Source organism: Lissotriton vulgaris, chromosome 9 (genome assembly GCF_964263255.1).
Source record: "Lissotriton vulgaris chromosome 9, aLisVul1.2, whole genome shotgun sequence".
Taxonomy (NCBI): domain Eukaryota; kingdom Metazoa; phylum Chordata; class Amphibia; order Caudata; family Salamandridae; genus Lissotriton; species Lissotriton vulgaris.
The window spans coordinates 691588327-691611400 of NC_141697.1; the positions used below are offsets into that span (position 1 = coordinate 691588327).

The 23074-nt window shown below is 45.4% G+C and overlaps 1 protein-coding gene across 1 annotated transcript in view; it reads right to left on the reverse strand.

Annotated features, from left to right (window-relative positions):
* Positions 1 to 23074, reverse strand: part of MEIOSIN (meiosis initiator) — a 2303138-nt gene that overhangs the window by 262393 nt on the left and 2017671 nt on the right. The window contains exon 13 of the mRNA XM_086938419.1: positions 10469 to 10558. Coding sequence (XP_086794545.1) covers positions 10469 to 10558 — 90 coding nt within the window. The remainder of the gene's footprint in view (positions 1 to 10468; positions 10559 to 23074) is intronic.

Here is a 23074-nt window from a genome sequence, read left to right on the forward strand (position 1 = left end):
ATAAGCTTATATCCTGCCTTAAAAGTAGCCAAAAACGCCTTATACCATGGGGTATATTCCAGGTAACATAGGGTTGCATGCATTTTAAAACCCACGTATCAATAAGGGGGATACATTTTTCCTAGCAAGTATAAATTTCCTATCCAGCTTAAAGCTGAGTTCCCACGATGCCTGTTTCAGAAGAGGTTTTAGCTGAGTAGCGGATAGAGTGAAAAGAGTGCTCTCCTTCAATTGTAAAAGTTCAACGGCTTTCCTGAAGTTCCTTACAAGAGAGGAGAACTCCCTAAGAGTATCCAACAATTCCAACTTCATTAGGTGTCACAGAGTACCCACATCCCCTCTTGCCAAGCTGGTTACCCAACGCACCAACCCTACCAAACCTTGCACCCAACTACTACGAATTCCAAACTCTAGTCTTAGGGATGCCACTGAACAGGAAGTATTAGTAGAGGCTAAAAACCTTAAGACTTTTCCTTCTACAACTTATAAAAAGCCCCATTGCCCTATATCAACTAGTTCGATTCTGTACAGGAGGGAAGACAGTATCTTAGCCCTAAAGACCTCTAGCATATGAGGAAAGTGTCTTCTTCCAGCGGCAGAATATAATGCATTTAAACTTTTACCCTGCGACAAGGCCTTACGAATGTTGTTATCAATGTGGGCCTTGTCGCTTAGGTTGTCAGATAGTATTTTCCCCAGAAAAACATAGGAATTAACCACCTCCAGTTTATGTCCACCTACTGACCAGCCAAATTTCTCATATTTTGTTTTTTTTTCTCCCTGAAATACTCATAATTTGACTTTTGGTCGTATTTATCTTTAGATAGTGGAATTCTGAGAAGAGATACAGGGCGTGCAGACGATTATTTAACCCCTTTGGTGTAAGGTCTAGTTTAAGAATATCGTCCGCATAGAGCAAACAAGAAATAGAGGATCCCCCTAACGATGGAGCGATACCTTCACAAGCTGCTAAAGACCTAGGGAGATCAGAAATGTATAAGGAAAAGAGTAGTGGTGCCAAAAGACAACCCTGCTTTAATCCATTATTAGTTGGGATAACCCACTTTCCCCACCTTGTAGTACTTGGCACCAAGTATCAGAATGAAGGGTCTTAACCAAATCTAACAGGAGGGGAGGCATACCCAGGGCTGCCAGCTTTCTCCACAGCAACGGCCGATCTACTTTGTCGAATGCTGTGGAGAAGTCAATAAACGCAGCATATACTCTTCCTCTTCGAACCCTGACATATTTATCACAGATTATCTGGAGAGCGGTAAGGTTGTCCAAAGTACCATGGCCCTTGCGAAAACCAGCCTGTTCCTGAGGCAAAATATGATTCCTCTCCACCCAATCGTTTATAGAATAAAGGAGACATTTGGAAAAGATTTTGCCAATTGCATCAAGAAGGGCTATTTGTAGGTAATTCTTAGGATCATTCCTATCTCCCTTCTTGAACAAAGGCACCAAAATGCTCCCTTTCCAAGACGGGGGGGACAGATTTATTCAAAAAAACAGAATCTAAATAAAAGGAACAAGATTTTGCTCCAAGAAACAGGGTCCTGTTTCAGGACAGATATGGGGAGTTCATCGGGCCCCATTGCACCAGAGAGACAGAGTTCTTTTATAGCCAATTCAATGGTTTTCTCGGACGGGAAATCTGTTAAGGTGTCACTATCATAGCAAAGTCTCGAATACACGTCCGCAGGCCCATTACTGGCATATAAATTTACAATATAATTTACCCAGGTTTGCTCACATATGTGAATAGGGCAAGGCCTAACTCTTGTTCCGCAACCCTCCCCAATTAAGGACCAGAACAATCTAGCATGCCTGTTCACTGCGGCCTCCCGCAGGTTAATCCAGAGAGAGTCCTCTCTTTCCTTTTTTATTTTAATCTTGGCCCTTTGTCTCCTTCTTTTTAAGATGGTTATTTGTCGGTATCTTTCGGGGGATCTGAACAAGTATTGTTTCCTCACCAATTTATTTATTTCCTTATTTAGGGAAATGACCGAGCAAGGGAATGTGGGCTTTTTTTTAAATAGAGTTGGATTTCCTTGCAACCAAAGTAATCCTCTTCATAAAAGACTCAAAAAGACGATAGTTCGGTCCCTAGCCAATTATGGAGATCACTGAGTGTTTTTTCTAAAAGACTTCCTAGACCCTTAATTGCTTTTGAATTCCAAAAGCATCTTCCAGATTTAGCCCCAAAATTAATTAGGTCACCATTAAGAGTCCAAGGGTCAGCTGGAGGCGGGATTATAGAAAGTGTTAAGACAATTACATTATGATCACTAAAAGGAGTTTGTGAGATCACTAAATCTTGTAAAAGATGGAAAAAACAATACTCGACAATTATGTAGTCCAATATCGACTCACTATTGTGAGATTTGTGCGTAAAAAGAGCCATGGTGTCTGAGGGGAGCCTTCCATTCACTATGATGCCCTCGAATTCAGATAATTCTTTCAAGAGCAGTTTCCCTCTCTTGTTTGTTCTAATTTTATCAGGAAAGAGAGCTTGTGGGATCTGAAAGTATTCCTCTTTAAGCCTGTTTCTAAATAATTCCAGGCTTAGATTAGAAATCTTACAATTAAGATCACCCAATAAAACTACCTGTGGAGAAGGAATTGTTTTCTTAATTTGTTTAATGAAGGCAAAAACTTGTTTTAACACTCCATTATAACAGACATCAGGGGGAATATATGCATTTATTAATACCAAGGACTGAATCTTTTCCAGATTATCAAAGTAAAAAAGTGTCACTGCCTGGAAAAGATTACTGGAATGTAAATGATGTGAGTATTTCCACTTTATCCAGTTCGACAATAGACAAGCAATTCCCCCTTTAGCTTGACCCCTCTTTGAGGCAACAGCCCCTCCTTCTAAGACAATGTAATCCCTATCCACTGACAATTTATCCACACACCATGTCTCTTGGATACAAATCACATTAGCCTCCAAAGTATATAAATACTGCAACTTTTCAGGACTGTTCTTAATCCCAGCGGCATTCCAAGAGATAATTTTCAAATTACTGCTAAAAATTTGTCAATAATTTAGGATTGTCTGTAGATTTACCAGATAAAGCGCCAGGTAACCAATTCCATTGCTGACTATTGTCTACTCTATTTCCATTACATTATTACTAAAGATAGGTCCCTTGTTTTTACTGTGTCAAGGGAATCACCGGGCAATGAAAAGAATGTTTGGGGATCCCTTAGACTCTTTTAACCACTTATGCACCACCGTACACATACACCCCCTTAAGTGCACTCATCATATGGCAAAAGATCTGTGCAAAAGAACCCCCATTAAGGGGCTCATCAGACATTGCAGTACCGGCCCGATGAGGAGCACCTAATGATGAAGCAGCCCTTTTGGGTGTGTCAGTGCAATCAGATCTGATCACTCGGATCCCACCTGGATCCCTCTGGTCATTTTCTCTAATCCACCTGGAAGCACTCTCCCTTCAACGAGGAACTGCATCCTTCTTTAAATGTTTTGTTGACCTAATACACAGTCCTGAAAAATTCATAGGAAACGCATAACATGGCGCCAACAACGTACTAAGTTTGGTATCAATGTAATGGGTATCCTGGGTAGTTTCTTTAATGTACCCAAAGCTCCTTTATTGCCATTATACGGAGACGTACGAGGTGATAAGTGTTTATCCTCCTTAGTTTGATAGGAAGCACCTATTTATTCCTGCAGGTTGATCAAGCTTGCATTATTAAAATGATAGTCCCCTATAGTTTTTCCTTTCTTTGAATTCCATTCATTAATATGGCAGTGCAAGCAGTGGATATGGCTATTAATTAGAGACAAGCAGTAACAAATAATTTAACTAGATTCACAAACATTCCACACATATGATGAGACTACTATTCCAGCAGCATATATACACCATATGAGTATTTTTGAAATGACATTAAATTACCAGGAACATCACAACTGGTATCAAGGCGCTCTCCCCCACACATATCAGAATGTAATAATGGACCATCTGAGTATCAAAGGGGCAACCTGGCTTGTCTTAGCAGTCTATACACCTTTTCCGGATGCAAATCTTTTAAAACAGTAAGAGATGCGAGCTCTCTTGAACTATATGGTTAGACTGTATTGATGTCTGATGCAGTACATTATGCGTACATTAAATATTGCCCCAGCAAGGTTTTTTCACGAGGACAGGTCCAGGTAGCTGTGCCTGCAATTAGTCCAATTACCATTAATGCCATTGTGGGGAAGATCCTAGCCAAACATGATAAAATTACCTTTTGGGTTGCACACAAAAAATAAGCTTGAGGCAGTTTCTCCCCATACGGGATTCCAGGATACGTTTAGAATTCCCAATGTGTGTCATCCTCTTGGTATTGTTCTTCCAGTTGAGATGTGTAATATTTGGGGAACTGTATTTGCTTCCCTATACACCATTACTAATAGTACTCCCTTAATTAAAAATTAAAAACCCAGAGAGTCCGCCTCCCCCCGTTCAGATCCAAGGCCACCGAAGTCATCTGCGGCGTACCACAAGGCTCATCACTCAGACCGACCCTATTCAACGTCTACATGAGCCCCCTCGCAGCCATCGCACAGCAACACAACCTCAACATCATCTCCTACTCAGACGACACCCAACTGATCCTCTCCCTCACTAACGACCCAGCCACCGCCAGAACCAACCTACACGAAGGGATGAAAGACGTAGCCGAGTGGATGAAGAACAGCCGCCTAAAACTGAACTCAGCCAAGACGGAAGTCCTCATCCTTGGATCATCACCCTCTGCCTGGGACAACTCCTGGTGGCCCCCGCCCTGGGCAGCGCACCCAAACCAACGGACCATGCACGGAACCTGGGCTTCATCCTGGATTCCTCCCTCTCGATGACCAGACAAGTCAACGCTGTCTCATCATCGTGTTTCAACATCCTACGCATTCTCCGAAAGATCTTCAGATGGATCCCCACCGAAACCAGGAAGACGGTCACCCAGGCACTCGTCACCAGCCGACTGAACTACGGAAACACCCTCTACACCGGAACTACAGCCAAACTGCAGAAAAGACTCCAATGCATCCAGATCGCCTCCGCACGACTCATCCTGGACATCCCCCGACACAGCCACATCTCCGGACACCTGATAGACCTGCACAGGCTCCCCGTCAGCAAGAGAATCACGTTCCGTCTCCTCACCCACGCACACAAGGCCCTCCACGACCTGGGCCCCAGGTACCTCATCAACCGCCTGACCTTCTACACTCCCACCCGCCAGCTAGGATCAACCAGCCACGCCCTCGCCCCACGCATTCGAAGAGCCACCATGGGGGGAAGATCCTTCTCCTACCTGGCAGCCAAGACTTGGAACTCCCTCCCCATCCACCTCCGTCTTACCCAAGACCACCTCTCCTTCAGGAAGCAACTCAAGACCTGGCTGTTCGAGTAGTAACGGACCTCCCTCCCCCAAGCGCCTCGAGACCCTCCGGGTGATAGCACGCTATACAAATTTCTTGATTGATTGATTGATTAATTACTGTTTTGCCTGAGGTGTTGAGACAGATTCAAACTGAACATGAAGTAGCCCCTGCACTGGATTTGGGGGATGAAACTCATTGGCAACTTTGCCACAGTGTCCTCATTTATTTTAAGCAATGTTTAGGGAGGCAGCTTCTTTGGTGATAAGCCAACAGCTCACTCTAGTTTCCGCTGGGGAGTAGGAATGCGAGCTACCTAAAATAATCTCTGAAACCTATACTTCTATAGATCAATATAGTTTGGGAAACAGGCCTAATACGCCACAAATTAAAGGCAAGTCAGAACCAAAAATACCAAGCAGATACCCGAGTTTTCTAACAAATGCTGAAATAAAAATCAAGAAAAGACGAGAACTAAAAAACAGACTTGACCTCAACAATCGGAGTAAACAGGAACTGTTATAATTTATGTTAGCGTGGTAAAATTAAACAGAATGATAGGTATCAGTATTCTGATACACGTCCCTCTCATTCCTTGCAGGACTCTACAGACAATGGGTCAGAAAGGGAGGTTGAGGCAATCGCAGTCAGGAGGAGTATTTGAAACCAAAGACGGACAGACAACGCTCTTCTGACGTTTTTATAAAAAAGGAAGGGAAACTTCCACAACAAAAACAACAGTCCACAACAGTTTAAAAAGAAGAAAGTGGCATGCATTTCCACACAAAAAGTGCCACAAATGCTCTGAACTCTTCTTCGGAACAAGACATGGGCGAGAACTCTTCTAGACAGCTCAGCAGAGGCCACAATGGCTTACCAGACTCCAAGAGTTTTGGCTGGCAAGACAGAGTGATAAATATGTGTAGGCTGAAACTCCAGATCAGCCCTCCAGATAGAATTTATGATTCCGACTTCAAATTGAGGGCAATATACCACGTACTATTAAAGTAATATTCTGCCAGAATCGGACCACTGAATACAACATTCTCTTGGTTGAGTTTGCTTGGTCGCCACAGTTTGTTAGAAACGTTTCACAAGAAGTGAATGTAATCATACCTTCCTTTTCCTTTCCTGTTCCAGAGGAGGTAAAAGCAGCATAGGCTGCAAAATGGGCTCTTGCGCAGATCCCAGCTCTATATCATAATCAAGCGGGTTGGGATAAAAACTCATCTTAACATGTTATACGTATAACATTCTACGCAAACAAATGATGGACGGAATGCTGATAAATCATACATTCATTCCCAGTCAAGAGATCTGGGTTAAATCCATAGTTCTTTTGCTCACCATGCCACCCCAGTTTAGAGCCAGCCATATGCAAACCACTCTTGACCCTGTGCCTCATGGGAACAGTCCAGACCGAACTGCCAAGCCAGGTCCTCCCTGGACGGGAAACAAGCATCCTGGGACCGGTGTCTAGGTATTACCCTTCATCAGCCAGGCTAGCTTGAATCCAGCGGCACAGTGAGCAAGGGACCCACGTCTGGGTATAACCATCCCATTTAGGGTGAAAAGTGCTAATCAAACAAATGATGGACGGAATGCTGAATAAATCATACATTCACTCCCAGTCAAGATATCTGGGTTAAATCCATTGTTCTTTTGCTCACCATGCCATCCCAGTTTAGACCCAGCCATATGCAAATCAGTCTTGACCCTGTGCCTCATTGGAACAGTCCAGACCGAACAGACAATCCAGGTCCTCCCTGGACCGGAAACAAGCATCCTCGGACCGGTTTCTGGGTACTACCCTTCATCAACCAGGCTAGCTTGAATCCAGTGGCACAGTGAGAAAGGGACCCCCGTCTGGGCATACCTATCCCATTTAGGGTGAAAAGTGCTAAGCAAACAAATGATGGACTGAATGCTGAATAAATCATAAATTCACTCCCAGTCAGGAGATTTGGTTTAAATCCATCGTTCTTTTACTCGCCATGCCACCCCAGTCCAGTTAAGACCCAGCCATATGCAAAACACTCTTGACCCTGTGCCTCATGGGAGCAGTTCAGACTGAACTGCCAAGCCAGGTCCTACTTGGACTGGAAACAAGCATCCTGGGACCGGTTTCTGGGTATAACCCTTCATCAGCCAGGCTAGCTTGAATCCAGTGGCACAGTGAGCAAGGGACGCACGTCTGAGCATACCCATCCCAGTTAGGGTGAAAAGTGCTACGCAAACAAATGATGGACGGAATGCTAAATAAATCATACATTCACTCCCAGTCAGGAGATTTGGTTTAAATCCATCGTATTTTACTCACCATGCCACCCTAGTTTAGACCCAGCCATATGCAAATCAGTCTTGACCCTGTGTCTCATGGGAGCAGTTCAGACTGAACTGCCAAGCCAGGTCCACCCTGGACCGGAAACAAGCAACCTGAGACCAGTTAGAGATCGTTAGAGAGGTGCTGGACATGGGAGGCAGGGTGTTGTTAGTCATGCTAGACCTGTCGGCGGCGTTTGACACCGTCCCCCATGAGGATCTCCTCACTAGGCTCCATGACATCGGGCTAGGGGGGACGGTGCTCAACTGGTTTTCTTCCTTTTTGGCCAACCGCCGCCAGACGGTCTGGGTCCCACCCGGATCCGCCGAGATGCCGCCTTTGGGAGTCGGAGTGCCTCAGGGCTCTATCCTGAGCCCCACTCTTTTTAACATCTTGATGACCCCTCTGGCGTCATTGGCGGAGTCCTATGGGGCCCGGATCGTCTCTTATGCTGACGACACTCAGCTCCTCTTCACCTGTCGTAAGGGTGAAGAGTTTGATGGCGAAGGGATCCGCGAGTGCCTTGGGGCTGTTTTTAGCTGGTTTTCACAAAACAGCCTCAAGTGTAACTCGGACAAGTCCGAAATACTATTCTTCGGATGCCCCTCGGAACCAGACTGGCGAGGATGGTGGCCTGCCGACATGTTCCCTCCCACACAGTCCTCTAAGTGGGCCAAGAACCTGGGAGTCAAAATTGATAACGAGCTTTCGCTCAAATCCCAGGTTTCTACCCTTACGGGAACTTGTTTTGGGATCCTCAGAATGTTGCGCAAGTTTTTCCCCTTTCTTTCGGAGCAACATCGGAAGACCACTGTTCAGGCCCTTATAGGGTCCAGATTGGACTATGCCAATGTTCTGTATTTGGGCCTGCCTGAATATCTCCTCCAACGTCTACAGATCACCCAGAACGCTGCTGCGCGTGCCATCTTTGGCCTTCATCGCCGCACTAGTGCCTCTAATCTTCTTGTATCCCTCCACTGGCTTCCGGTGCGGAAGAGGATACTATTTAAGACCATGACTCTTGCCCATAAGGCCTTACATGGCACTGGTGCCAAGTATCTTCAGAGGAGGTTGGACTTCTATCGACCTGCACGAGCCCTCAGGTCAGAAAACTTAGCCTTGGCCCGGGTACCACGCATTAAAAAGGCTCGGCTAGGCGGCCGGTCTTTCAGCTTCCTTGCTCCGAAGCTATGGAACTCGCTTCCACTGTCCCTGCGAAACACCTCTAATCTGCTTGTCTTCAGGAAGGATTTGAAAACCTGGTTGTTTGCTGGATAATCTTCCCTCCGGGTGCCCCCTTTTTATGTTACTGTTGTGTTTTTGCTCTTTTTCATGGTTTGGAGCTCAAAGCGCCGGGACACTCCTTTGGAGTAGCCGTTGCGCTATAAAAGTCCCATTTTAACATAACATTTTTTTTTTTAACATTACCCTTCATCACCCAGGCTAGCTTGAATCCACTAGCATCCTGGGACCGGTTTCTGGGTTTATACAGATGTTAACGTGTTTTGTCTCCTCGTTGTAATACAAGAAGAACGGGGTTTGGGGCTAAGCACAATTGCACCTATCCTTAGTGGTTCATTTATAAAAGCTTAGGTGCAGCAGACCGGAGATCCAAAACCCCTAAACCTACTTAGACACTAGCGTCTTACTTCTCAAAAACAACATACAGTGGTCCAGCACACTTGATTGTAATTGTAACTCAATTTTAGAACAAAAACAACAATTATTTCATGTATAAGCACAGAGCTTATTCAATATAGATGATAGTAATTCAGTGGAGTTGTTTGTAATGTATTCTTTATTTCATACATTTTCTTCCAATAAAAAAGGGCCATAGCCAACGCGTTTCGTCCTTCACAGACTTCTTCAGGGGGGAAGATATAATTTTCTGTGATCTTTGCAAATTCTTTCGATATCTCCCTAGAGGGGTCCAAGGTAGCTCCAGTTTATCTTAAAATTATTTTTTCTTATTTTCTGTATATCGGTAGTATGAAAATTCTCACACTGGTGGATCAGTTCCGATAAGCCATCCTCGTTCCCCAACGCATTCAAATAAGTGGTTTTAGCCGGCTCCATGGCATGGCGTCCATCGCAGTCAAGTGTTTTGTCTCCTCGTTTGTACCCGATAGGGTAGTAGGAGTGGCAGAAAATGGGGAAGAGCATTGTAATTGCTTCTTTACCGCTTCGCCGCAGGTCCTCCGCGGTGCTTAAAAAAGTGACGCGTGCGCAGTTCGGATGGCACTAGGCCATCTGAAGCACACACCCATCACATCGGACGGCCAGGGGACGTCCGACGCATCGCAAAGGTTAAAATAAGGTATTGTTGAAGGAATACAAACATTATTGTGCTGGGATTGTTGTGTAACACTACTAATGAATAGCTCAATCAAAATGCTTTGTTCAAAAAAGTGTTCACCAACTAATGTTGATGTGAAGAGTACCCTAGAACCCACCATGACCGTGTGCCCTTGTTGCAGGCACTGAGCATTCTTTCTTCTTCTAATCCACCTCCCTCTGCAGCAAACTTGAAGAAGTCCTTCACTCGTGTCTCCTTCATTACCCTTCATGTCACAATTACTTGTGGAGTAAGAACTGAATCAATACAATTGCTAACAGACTAAAATTATTTATGACAGTTTTTTCACCTATCATCAATAAAAGCTTAGCACAATTACAATACACTTACTTTTAAAGTACGTTTCTACCAATTAAATTAAAGCATGCCGCCAATCTATACTCACCAGTACGGCCTTCGTTCTTGTTTAGACATCACACGCCACAAATGTGCCAACTCCTTGGTAGCCGTAGTGGACGCAGTACCAGGGCAGATGCTATGGAGAAAACAAATATCAATAACCTTCTAATGTCTGAAATGGGATAATAGAGCGCTTGGTCCGTACTACATTTTAGATTATGTGTACTGCAGCTGCACGAGTCATGCACATGTTTACCATTGTCATTAAACAAAGTAACAATCTACCCATATTTTTCAAACACAGACCAGTAGGACATTTTTCCCTCTACAGAACATCTAGTCTCTCATTACAAGTGGATCCACATATTCCGATGTGTGAGGCAACTCCTGTTAAAGCATATATTGGAATTATGTGTTTTGTGAATTTTTTTGTTGATAACCAATTTTATTGGTATTTTTAAACAACAAAGTAAACATAGCACCACTTTGATATATATATATTAGGCTTTCCAATACATTTACAAGCAATTTCCCTTTTCTGTTAGTTTGAAGTGTGAGCCCGCTCGTGCTGTGGAGACTTAATCTAGCAGTCCCATCCATTTGCCCCATACTCATGCTAAGTTGGGCAACCTCTCGCTTCATGCACAGCTTGGATGGCACACCAACCTACCCCTTTGTGCCACTTAGCCATCAACGGAGGTGTCAAGTCCATCCAGGCCGCTGCAATGTCTCTTTTAGCTATCAGAATAGCTGTTCCCAAAAAAAGTTTGTCGGCCCGGAGAAGGGCGAGGGGATTGAGGGGAACCACCCACCCCAATATGCCACTTAGTTCTGATACAATGATGTGTGGTATTTAGAAAAGGATGGCACAGGACCAAACCATGTGGTAGAAGTTGTCTGGTTCTGCTTGTTGAAGAGGGAGAAAACCTGCTTTGTGGAGCCGCACTGGGGTAAGATATGCGTAGTGAAGGTCGTAGGTCTGAATGAGGCGGAGCCTGGCTGATATAGTGAGTATCCTAGGGGCCATCAGTGCATCCCTCCAGTCTTCTACCTCTAGAGATCCAAGCCAACAATCCCAGCGGGCTCTAAGAGGTTCTAGTGTGGATGGGGTATTGTTTATAAGGGATCAATACATTTAGGATAATCCACCCTTTCCTAAGTTTCCCATGAGGAGCTTTGCCTCCAGTGGTGTTTTGTGGATTTTATCACACTTAGCAAATTCCAGAGGCCGTATGACACTCAGTGCCCCTGGGGTGAAATGGGTGTTTGCACATGCTCTGCGTACCTCTGAGCTCTTTGGTATTGCACAAGGGGCCACAGTTGCTTGTGATGCCCATTCTGTAGTATAAATAGCACTGGTAGACAAGCAGTGGCAGCACTATCATCACAGGACGTTCCCTCATTTGCATGGGATCATGGGCCCTTGCACATGAGGGGGTCACTTTGCCTCTGCGCCCTCACAGTAATATGAATGCGGACACAGAAGCAACCATGCTCTTAAGAGGTGCATTGAAAGTGCGCCACAAAAAGGTGGCACACTGTCAGTCCTCCTCCCGACAAGGGATGCCCTCTCAAGGGATGAAAGGGGGTCCCATATACACCTGAGACATCCCTCTGCAGGCCGGTGCATTCACTCACTGCAACCGCCTGCAAGGGGATCTCCAATACCTTTTAAAAGTGCAGGTGGGTTGCAGCCAGCACAGAGAAACACAGATACGATTTTATAGAGCTGCTCAATATTCTCTAGAATGTTCCTGGCTGCCCTGAGAGCTGCATATTCCTCCTAACAGGGGGCACTTTTCCTGTTTGCACCTAACGCACCAGCTCTACGGTGGACAGTGCCGCAACAGGAAAATTGTGCCCCATCTGTAATAGGAACAATGTCATATGCCTATGAATTAAGTAATTCTGATACAAAGTGTTGCAGTGGGTGCCCTGTGCAGAGAGAAGAAAGGTGTTCTCTGGGCTATATTCTCAGTAGGACAGAAATACCAGGACTGGTCACAAATGGTGCTACACTAGATCCCAGTATTCCGAGTTCTGTAGTAATATTGCAAGCTGAGATCTTTCCATGTGAACATTTTGCCAGCTAATAGCTAGTAAAATGTGCACGTGAAAGGAGTTTGGATAGAGGGAAATATGCTGAAATTGGATGCAGTATCTTCGATTCTGCACATTATCCCTCATTCTGACCTCGAATCGTGAGGCGATTGACTTCCCTCTCACAGCCAGTTTCATTACCTCTCACAGTCACTAACCTCCCTCAGGATCCAAATATTGCATTCAGGGCGGACTGGGGGGGGGGGGGGCGGGGGGTAACAGGTTCGGTCAAGTAGTCCCCGTTAGCGAACCAGATAGCTAGAAAAGTCACCCACATTTGAAAATTAAAGCAGTTTTGAACGTGTAAAGACACTCCGTATCGGTATTTTGAAAGCTTTGGGAGACTGCATGCAATTCTATTTGCCGCAAGGAAAGTTTGTGGCAAATTCAGGGAATCAATAGTAAAATCTGGTCCACCTGGTCACAAAACAGGCCCATAAACTGTTGAAAAAAGCTGCCTACACACTGATCTATCTGGCCAGCTCATCGGGCACAGCTAGTTTGCTTTATAGGCCAGTGCAACCCTGAGTGCATTCCTTGAGCTATAACACATAAAGCAACAGAACGTTTTTGAGAGAGTTTCATTTCAAGTATCATTTTGTTCAAGCCCATTTCGTGCTAGGAGTATTTATTGAAGGTAGGAGAGGTTTCAGCTGAGAGCGACAAGTGCTGTATTGGGGTAGGAAGTGTGGTGTGGAAATGTGTACATAAGTGAGACACGACTTCTGACATAAAAATGTGCACCCAACAGAAGTTATATTATGGTTGCTAGGAGATATGCCCCTAACTGAGGCACTCTGAGCCTAGCAATGGACTATTCACCAATCAGGGACATTGATAACCTGGCATGGACATGTGTACCCAGAAGGGGCATTGTGATACAGGTATAGTAATCTGTACTTACCAAGGATAATGAGACAGTGGTATGGAAATGTGGACCACGTTTAAGCAGCCTTCCAAATTTACAAAAGTGTTAGCAACTTACGAAACAAATAAATACTATATATATATATTTTTTTCTTTTTTTTTGTTGTCCTCATATTTGCCCTTGGTGACCATATAGTAACGAACAGTTAGAGGAGATGACTGGGACACAGACCCAGATTAACTGGGGGGATTTTAATGGTTCCTACCGGAGTATCCCGCAGTGCCAAGCATCCACACCTCAATCATCGTCAGGTGGTACCAACTGGACTAGCATACTGCTCAATACAAACAAAACAGGTGATGGACCGAATGAGTATCAATGTCACACATTCATCCCAGTCCAAAGATCTGGGCCCAAATCCATCGTTTTTTTGCACTCCACACCACCCTGGGTTAGACAATGGCGATATGCAAATCAGCTCTGACCCTGTGCCCCATGGGAACAGTCCAGTCCGAACTACAAAAGCCATGTCCTTCCCAGAACGGAATCAAGCATCCGAGGACCGGTTTCGAGGTAACACCTCTCATCAGCCCGGCTAGCTTGACTCCAGTGGTGTGGAGTGCCTGGGACCCACGTCTGGACATCCCCAGCGCACTTAGGGCGGCAATTGCAAACAAAACAGGTGATGGACCGAATGTGGATCAATGTCACACATTCATCCCAGTCCAAAGATCTGGGCCCAAATCCATCGTTTTTTTGCACTCCACACCACCCTGGGTTAGACAATGGCGATATGCAAATCAGCTCTGACCCTGTGCCCCATGGGAACAGTCCAGTCCGAACTACAAAAGCCATGTCCTTCCCAGAACGGAATCAAGCATCCGAGGACCGGACCGGTTTCGAGGTAACACCTCTCATCAGCCCGGCTAGCTTGACTCCAGTGGTGTGGAGTGCCTGGGACCCACGTCTGGGCATCCCCAGCGCACTTAGGGCGGCAATTGCAAACAAAACAGGTGATGGACCGAATGTGGATCAATGTCACACATTCATCCCAGTCCAAAGATCTGGGCCCAAATCCATCGTTTTTTTGCACTCCACACCACCCTGGGTTAGACAATGGCGATATGCAAATCAGCTCTGACCCTGTGCCCCATGGGAACAGTCCAGTCCGAACTACAAAAGCCATGTCCTTACAACCCAAATCGTAACCGACGCTTGTTGGGGGTATGTATAACAAAAGAGGATCGAGTAAAACGACCCAGCAAGCAGCAGAATCGTAGGACATGGGGAAAAAAAAAACAAAAAAACAAGCATTGGAAATGCAATAGGTCTCGCAGCATTAGAGTTAGTGCTTTTAGAATTGTTTATGGGTTTTTTTGTAAATCTTTAGCATTTTTGTTTCCTGTAGCCAATGCTAAAGAATAAAAAAAAAAAAAGCCATAAACATTTCTAAAAGCTCTAACTCAAATGCTCCAAGACCTATTGCACTGTGTGAGGGTGAGGGGTTGAGGGTGAGTGAGGGTGAGTGAGGGTGAGGGTGGGTTAGGGTGAGTGAGGGGTTGAGGGTGAGTGAGGGTGAGGGGTTGAGGGTGAGTGAGGGCGAGGGTGAGTGAGGGTGAGTGAGGGTGAGTGAGGGTGAGTGAGAGTGAGGGTGAGTGAGGGTGAGAGTGAGTGAGGGTGAGGGTGAGTGAGGGTGAGGGTGAGTGAGGGTGAGGGTGAGTGAGGGTGAGTGAGGGTGAGGGTGAGTGAGGGTGAGGGTGAGTGAGGGTGAGGGGTTGATGTTGAGGGGTTGAGGGTGAGTGAGGGTGAGTGAGGGGTTGAGGGTGAGTGAGGGTGAGGGTGAGTTAGGGTGAGGGGTTGAGGGTGAGTGAGGGTGAGGGGTTGAGGGTGAGTGAGGATGAGTGAGAGTGAGGGTGAGTGAGGGGTTGAGGGTGAGTGAGGGTGAGTGAGGGTGAGTGAGAGTGAGGGTGAGGGGTTGAGGGTGAGTGAGGGTGAGGGTGAGTGAGGGGTTGAGGGTGAGGGGTTGAGGGTGAGTGAGGGTGAGGGGTTGAGGGTGAGTGAGGGTGAGGGGTTGAGGGTGAGTGAGGGTGAGGGGGAGTGAGGAGTGAGAGTGAGGGTGAGTGAGGGGTTGAGGGTGAGGGGTTGAGGGTGAGTGAGGGTGAGGGTGAGGGGTTGAGGGTGAGTGAGGAGTTGAGGGTGAGGGTGAGTGAAGGGCGCCAACGCAGGCAGCCACAGAAGACCCGGCGTAAGGGGTAAGTGGTAGGAAAAAGGGGTCGGCAGAGTAAAGGAATTGGTAAGACAAGGATATCCTGCACAAGTATATAAATAAGTCCAGACAGGCCACTCTGGATGCACACCTTCCCCCTCGCACGGCGCATGCTCATAGAGACAAGAAGCCGGACATGTAGGGGAAAGGTTTTGTGCACTCCCGGGGTGGGTACCGATTGTGAGCATTTCTTTAAGTAGGGAGGAGGGAGGAAGCATGTCATGGTCCAAGAGGGCAATTAAGGGGTCTAGCAGCAAGGAATGTCCCACGCGGCCTCCCGTCCTCCAGCCGAGCAGGAAGTGGGCCGGGCACAACAACCGAGGCGCTGGGAACAATATGATGGGGAAACAGGGGGGCTTCCTCTCACCCCAGGAGCAGGGCCGGCTCTATTACAGAAGAAGTGCTGAGCACTTGACTGACTCCTGCCATGCATGCCTTCGCGCCCGGGCTGCGTTGCCAAGGGGGAGGCGGTTGCTGGGGTGTAGCGGGGACGGACATGGAAGCGATGCCTTGGGAGGTACCGATCCGTGACCACGGAGGGGCCCGTGGAGGGGACACGGAGCGCTGTCCTGGCAAATCCGCAGTGAGGGCTCAATATACAGTACCGGCGGCGCCCCTTCCACCTGCCCTGACACTGGAGGCCAGGCAGGCGGATTTATGCCCCGTGGGGCAGCAGAGATAAATTTCCCGGTGGCGCCAGATCAATATGATGAGTGTTTCGCCAACACGCAAGGTGTTTTATGAGCCTGAAAGAACAGAGCGCGATCACTGATAATTAAATAAAGCCGGCCTATTAAGCTTATTAGGGGACAGAGCCAGTGAGGAGCGCACCATGCAGGGAGAGATAAGACAGGGAGGAAATGTACATACGGAGAAGTATCTGCAGCAGCGAGCCGGCGAGAGAAAAGGCAACAGTGAAGGAGAAAAACACAAGAGGCAGGAGAGAAAGAAAACAAGACGGACGGACGGAAGAGAGGGGAGGGGGGAGGAGAAATGCGACACGGCGGGAAGGGGAGGGGGCGGAGCGGGTTAAATTAAACAAACAAACAAGACGGACGGACGGAGGAGAGGGGAGGGGGGAGGAGAAATGCGACACGGCGGGAAGGGGAGGGGGCGGAGCGGGTAAACAAAGACGGACGGGCACGCGCTTTTAAGCTCAATGCGCATGCGCATTGAGCTTAAAAGTCACGGGCACTGCAAGGAATCGCCACGATTCCTTGCAGTGTGGATAAAGAGCGGATAAGTCCCAATACTCTCGCCTTGCTCGATGCGCATGCGCATCGACAGGCGAGACCTAAAAACCCATGGTCTTTTGGTCTATGATTACCAGTTCAAAAGTAGCCAAAATCTTCTCTTATGTTGGTTACCTACTCTAGCCATGTCTAGTTTGGACATCTGTAACATGGCTGCACGCCAATCAGTAAAGAGAGGAGGAGTCTTATCTTTCCACCGTCTGCATATTTCTCTTCTAGCCAACAAACAGCTATAGAAGACTAACTTTTTACATATGCCGTCAAGCTCTGGTATAATACCAAAGAAAACTAACATGGGACTAGGGCTGACTTGAGAACCTATTACTGACGAGAGGGAAACACAAATTTCATTCCAAAATAATGATATAAACGGACATTCAAAAAACATATGAACATCTGATGCTGCTACCAAGCCACATCTAGGGCATGCCACCTGATCATTATTGGGGAACTTTGATAGACGCAATGGAGAGTAATACACTCTGTGCAGTGTAAAGAAGTGATTACGGCGGAGCCAAGAAGGTTTCACAGTCTCTCCCAGAATCTTAAATGATTTTAGCCACAGACCCTCCACATCGGTGTTGGTGATATATGTTTCCCAGAGCGAGAGGGGTAGCAGGAAATCGCCATCAGTCTCATCCAGAATAAGATTGTACCAAAATGTAATCTCTTTTTTGAAAGGTGGTTTATCCATCAGATGGGTTACTATATTACTATTGATGCCTATTTTAAACCTACCCCTGCCTTGACTATAAGCCTGTGACCAACTCTGAATTTGGAGGTATTTAAATCGTGAGAAACGAGTTCCTATTATTGAGCTCAGGGTCTCCCATGAGAGTAAAATTCCTTCAGCAAACAGTTCCCCCCATGATGTGAGTCCGGCCTCTCTGACTGGGAGAGCTAAGCTATCCAAAAGCCAAGACGGCGCTCCTGGATAGTCCCATAGCGGGGCCCTACTAAGATAGTAATCCAAATTTTAACAAAAAGTACGTCGGCCCGATTTTTCCCCCCTTAAGAAGTGCTGAAAATAATTTCCCGCACCCAGCATTGTTAGGGGCCTTTAAGAGCATCCTGATATGAGAACGTTGAAAGGCCCATCCATAGAACTGCAGATCTGGTGCTGCAAGGCCCCCTTTTTCTCGACGACGTCTTATCTTCTTCCAAGATAATCTAGGGGTATGACTATTCCATATGAATCTATTTATTTCGGTTTGGAGTTTGGCAATCAAGGATGAGTCAAAAAAAGAGGAATAGTATTAAATCTTGGGTAAAATAGTCATTTTAACCAAGTTAGACCTGCCTATCAGGGTAATAGGGAGAGCAGACCATAATCTCATGGATCTTCGAGCCTCCTTAGCCACAAGAGCAAAATGTAAGGGTACAATCTTATTGATGTCAGTGTAGATGTTTAACCCGAGATACCTGAGGGTAGAACTAGGCTGTACCCCTACAACCGGTGCGGGATGATTCCAAACCATAATGTCGGTTTTGGATGCATTCACTTCATATCCGGATATTGCACCAAATTCTTCTGCAATAGATATAACGGTAGGAAATGACGAGCACAACTCGGATGAAAAAATAAGAACATCATCCGCATACAATGCAACCTTCTTCTCCCATCCTTCGAAAATAAAAGGTTTTATATTAATGTTATCACAAATTAATTGAGCAAAAGGTTCAATATATAAATCAAACAAAAGTGGTGAGAGAGGACACCCTTGACGGGTTCCTCTAGTGATGTTAAATGGCTCAGTAACTTCACCGTTAACCAATAATGAGGCAGAAGGGGTTTTGTGTAATAGTTTGACAGCTCGCCTAAAATTATCACCTAGATTAATCTTTTTCAGCACTTCCTCTAAATATATCCAGTTTACCCTATCAAAAGCTTTTGTAGCATCAAGAGTAAAAACTGCCAAGGGAAGAGATGCTAATGTGGCCATGTCTATTGCACCGATAAGATCGCAAGTCAATTCGTAAAGTTGCCTTCCCTTTACGAATCCCTTCTGGTCCACATGCAGAATGTTATTTGCGACTCCACCCAATCTATTTGCAAGCACAGATGCAAAGATTTTATAATCTGTGCTGAGAATTGAGATAGGCCTGTATGACCCACAACTAGTTGCAGGTTTACCCGGTTTTAAAATCAAAGTTATGGAGGCCCTATCCCAAGATGCGGGAGGTAAGGCACCATCTAATAGGATACTGTTAAACAGGTCTGTTAAGTAAGAAAGAGTTGTTGGACAAATTACTTTATATATTTCGGAGGGTAGCCCATCGGGTCTTGCGGCCTTGCCTTTTTTACTTTTAGAAATGGCAGAGCTTACTTCCTCCTGTGTAATAGGGCGATCTAAGGCATTCCTTTGTTCTAAATTTAAGGTCGGAAGAGCGATCCCAGATAACCAGTCCCTTGCTTGGCTCGGTTGTACCCTCTTATCCTCTTGATATATTTCAGTGAAGAAGCTTCTAAAAACTCCACTGATTTCCTCATCTGTAGAGTATAATACTCCATCCTTGCAGATGGAACTAACATTGTTTCGGACCCTATTTGTCTTAGACTTCCAGGCCAGGAGCTTCCCGACACCTTCCCCATATTCGAAATGGGCCAACTTGCTAGCCTCCCATCTCTCTAAGACCCGAGCACTCAGAACTGAGGAGAGATCTCCTTTTAAGACCGTTAATCTGTCTTGCAGCTCCACTAATGGGGACCCTGATGATACCTGGTTTGAGTCAATCTCTTCTTGAAGTCCTGCTATCTCTAATTCAAGAGAGGCTACTGCATCCCTGTAGGTCTTGTTTTTATATGCCGATATATTGGTTAAATAACCCCTTAATGTAGCTTTAAAAGCGTCCCAGGTAATCCCAGTTAAGGCAGACCCCTGATTAATCTCCCAGAAGGACTTAATTTCCTGATTTAATGCTTCTATGATATTGGGAGAAACGAGAATTGATCTGTCAAAAGACCAATTTCTTAGAGAGGGCCTAGAAGCTAGCTCAAGCTCAAGAAGGATAGCTGTGTGGTCAGAGAGATGAAAAGGTAAATGAGAGATTGATTTTACCTGTTTAACCAAAATATGGCTAATCAAAATGAAGTCTATCCAAGACTGGTGATGAAATTTATAGTTCTTAAATGTGACCCCCCTTTGAGACCCATGAAGTGTCCTCCAGATGTCAATATATTTCAATGCTTTCATATTATTTAACAGAAACGTCCGAGTTTTAGATAGAATTTTAGCCCTGTTGGAGGATGACTTATCCAATACTGGATCTAAAACTATGTTGTAATCGCCTGCTAGGATAACGGGCTCTGGGAATAAATATAGCTGCGAAAAAAGTGTGGTCAAAACTGATGGATCGTCCTGGTTTGGGCCATAGTATCCTACTATCGTAAATGGTGAACCCAGGATAATAACTGAAGCTATTGCCCATCGACCATAAGGGTCTACCTGTTTAGAGATTAGCCTTGCCCTAATAGATTTTTTAAAAAGAATGGCCACCCCCCTGATATGCGAGGTTTGTGATGAAATAACCCCAAAATCTATCCATTTGTTCTTACACAACAAGTTTTGCATTTCGTTTTCTGCCAAATGTGTCTCCTGGAGCACTAGTACTTGCGCAGCAGAATCTCGTAAATACTGCATGATGTTGTTTCTTCTTGGCGTAATCCGAAGACCATTAGTGTTCCAGGATAAAATGCGTAAGTTATGCATTATACTGGAAGAAAATTACCAGAACCGAGGGCCAATACTGCCAAGCAATGGTAGATGAGCTATGTAGATTCATGTCTTTCCCCTCCAAGAAATGCTTTAAAGGACGTTTAAGAGGACAATTTTTACCCCCCCCCCTAGTCCCGCCCCCCCCCCCCCAAACCCCCCGCCCTCGGGAAACCCACACTCTATCTATCTGGACTCCCAGAGAGATAGCACACCGCTATGGACCCCTGCCACCACCAACCAAGAAACAAAATTTGGAGGAAAGACCTAAGTGAAATAGAGTGAGAATATGAGCCTGAGTGAATGTAAATCTTATTACACACTTTATCAGAAATGTGTTAACCGATACTAAAGTGTTCCACCTGTTTTTTTTTTCTTCGTTTGTTTTTTTTCTTTCCCTCCCTTTTTTTTTCTTCCCTTTTTTCTTTCTTCTCCGCCCGCCCAACATCATTTCACTGTATTCTATGTATACTATGTATCTCATAGTTGTTCTATTTAGAATATTTAATGTCTTTATGTCAATATAGATGAAGATTCTAAACCTTTCAACAGATTTTTAACAGAGTCTAAGTTGGCTTTAGCAAGCCAGAAGTAAACTCTTCAGAAACCAGGAGAGGGGAGGAGGGAGATAACCAGTATAAACCCAAACACAGATAGTGTAGGAGATAGGCCCAAATTACTTAGCAGACTCCGACCTCCTTCCCATACTTAGGAGGAATTCGTCTGCGGCCTGCACTGATCTTATGTTGTGCATAGTATCCTTATACATAACTCTTAGTGCCGCTGGGAAGACCAGCTGGGCAACGGCCCCCTGACTCCTGAAGGCTTCCAACCTCTTACCAAGCTCCCACTGTCTATCGAGCGTGATCCTAGAAAGGTCTGATCTAATCTGGAAGTTGAACCCCTTAGCATTTACCACCTTCTGTTTCAGCGCGATATTCAGAATTTATTTTATTTATTTTATTTCCAGTATTTGTAAAGCGCGACACTCATCCCATGGGATATCACGGCGCTATAAAACGAGGGAGACTGCTGAGGGCTATGCTGGGGGATTAATTTTTGAGGAAGAGGTGAGTTTTTAATTTATTATTAATTTTATTTTTTTAATAGAATGGTTTCTTTAAGAGAGTAGGTAAGAAAATTGACCAAAACTCTTCTGGGTTTTGTTCTCTGAGGGTTCTTTCGAAAAGGCTCTCTATGAATGCGCTGGATATCCATAGCTATTTCTTGTTCAGACATGTCTAGTCTTAGCGCTTCCTTTAACAAGGAGACCACGAATTGTTTAATATCTGAACCCTCTTTCTCCTCCGGTATATTCAAAATTCGTAAATTGTTCCTCCGTGCATGGTTTTCCAAAGTCTCCATCCTATCGGACAAGCTCTGATTTTCTTGTCTAAGGTTCATTAGTTCCGCTTTTGTGGCACTTAGATTAATGTTCACTTCTGTGACGGAATCTTCAAGAGTTTCTGTCCTGGTAGTAAGAGCACCTAGCTTACTGTCCAGGGATTGACAATAACATTGAATATCAGCTTGATTTGATGCAGAGGTCTCAAAGCCCTTTTTGATGTCTGCCGCCAAGGTTGCAAACATTGCCTGAAAAGAAGCCTGCAATGTGGAAACTAGATCAGTATTCAAGGCTTGAGTGGTGTCGTAGGCAAAGCTGGAATCTTCCCGACCCCTAGTAGAAGCTGTTGAGCCTGCTTCTTGAAGGACCGACTGCAAACTCAGACTCGATGCTATACTCGGAGGAGCGAGAGGTAATGGGGGAGCTAAAGGGTTGAACAGGACCAAAGAAGGCACAGACTGCTCCAAATTAATGGGGATATGACAGTCCACTATGTCCCCTTGACCAGCTCCTCCTAACGTAGAGGAGAACAGTTGGTCGAGATTGCCGTCATTAACTTCCTTGCCCTTATCATTGTTATTGTAGTTCACAAAATTGCTGTCTTCGTTGGGTTTGGCAGTGGCGGAAGTGCTGATTTCAATTAGCCCTTCTGGACCTTCTAGACTGAGGTTTGGAGAGAGATCAGGAGTGGGGACGTTCGTGCTTGCCGTAACCTCCGTATCCTCCGTAGGGAGTCCTTCCACCTCTTTAGAAGCCTTCCGTAATTCAGGAAAAATATCTCCTTCCTTCCGTCCCCGCAGGGGGGAGGGGGGCTATTACCTAACAGCACCACTTGAGGGACCACTTTAAAGTAGGAGCGCAATGAGGGAGTTATTTTTGAGGTAGTGACCAAATTCTTTGGTTTGTTTTTTGCTGACTTGGGAGTATATGAACGCTTTGCCTTAACCTAGCCCGTTAAATAAGTCGACAGTTTTTTATTGTCAATTCCAGCGGTAGTATTAGCAGCAGTGTTATTATTGGCGCTAGTGTGAGATTTTAATCCCTTTAAACCTGAGTCCCTCTCTCCGTTGCTTACACTATTTAACTCCCCCAAATCAGTTATATTGG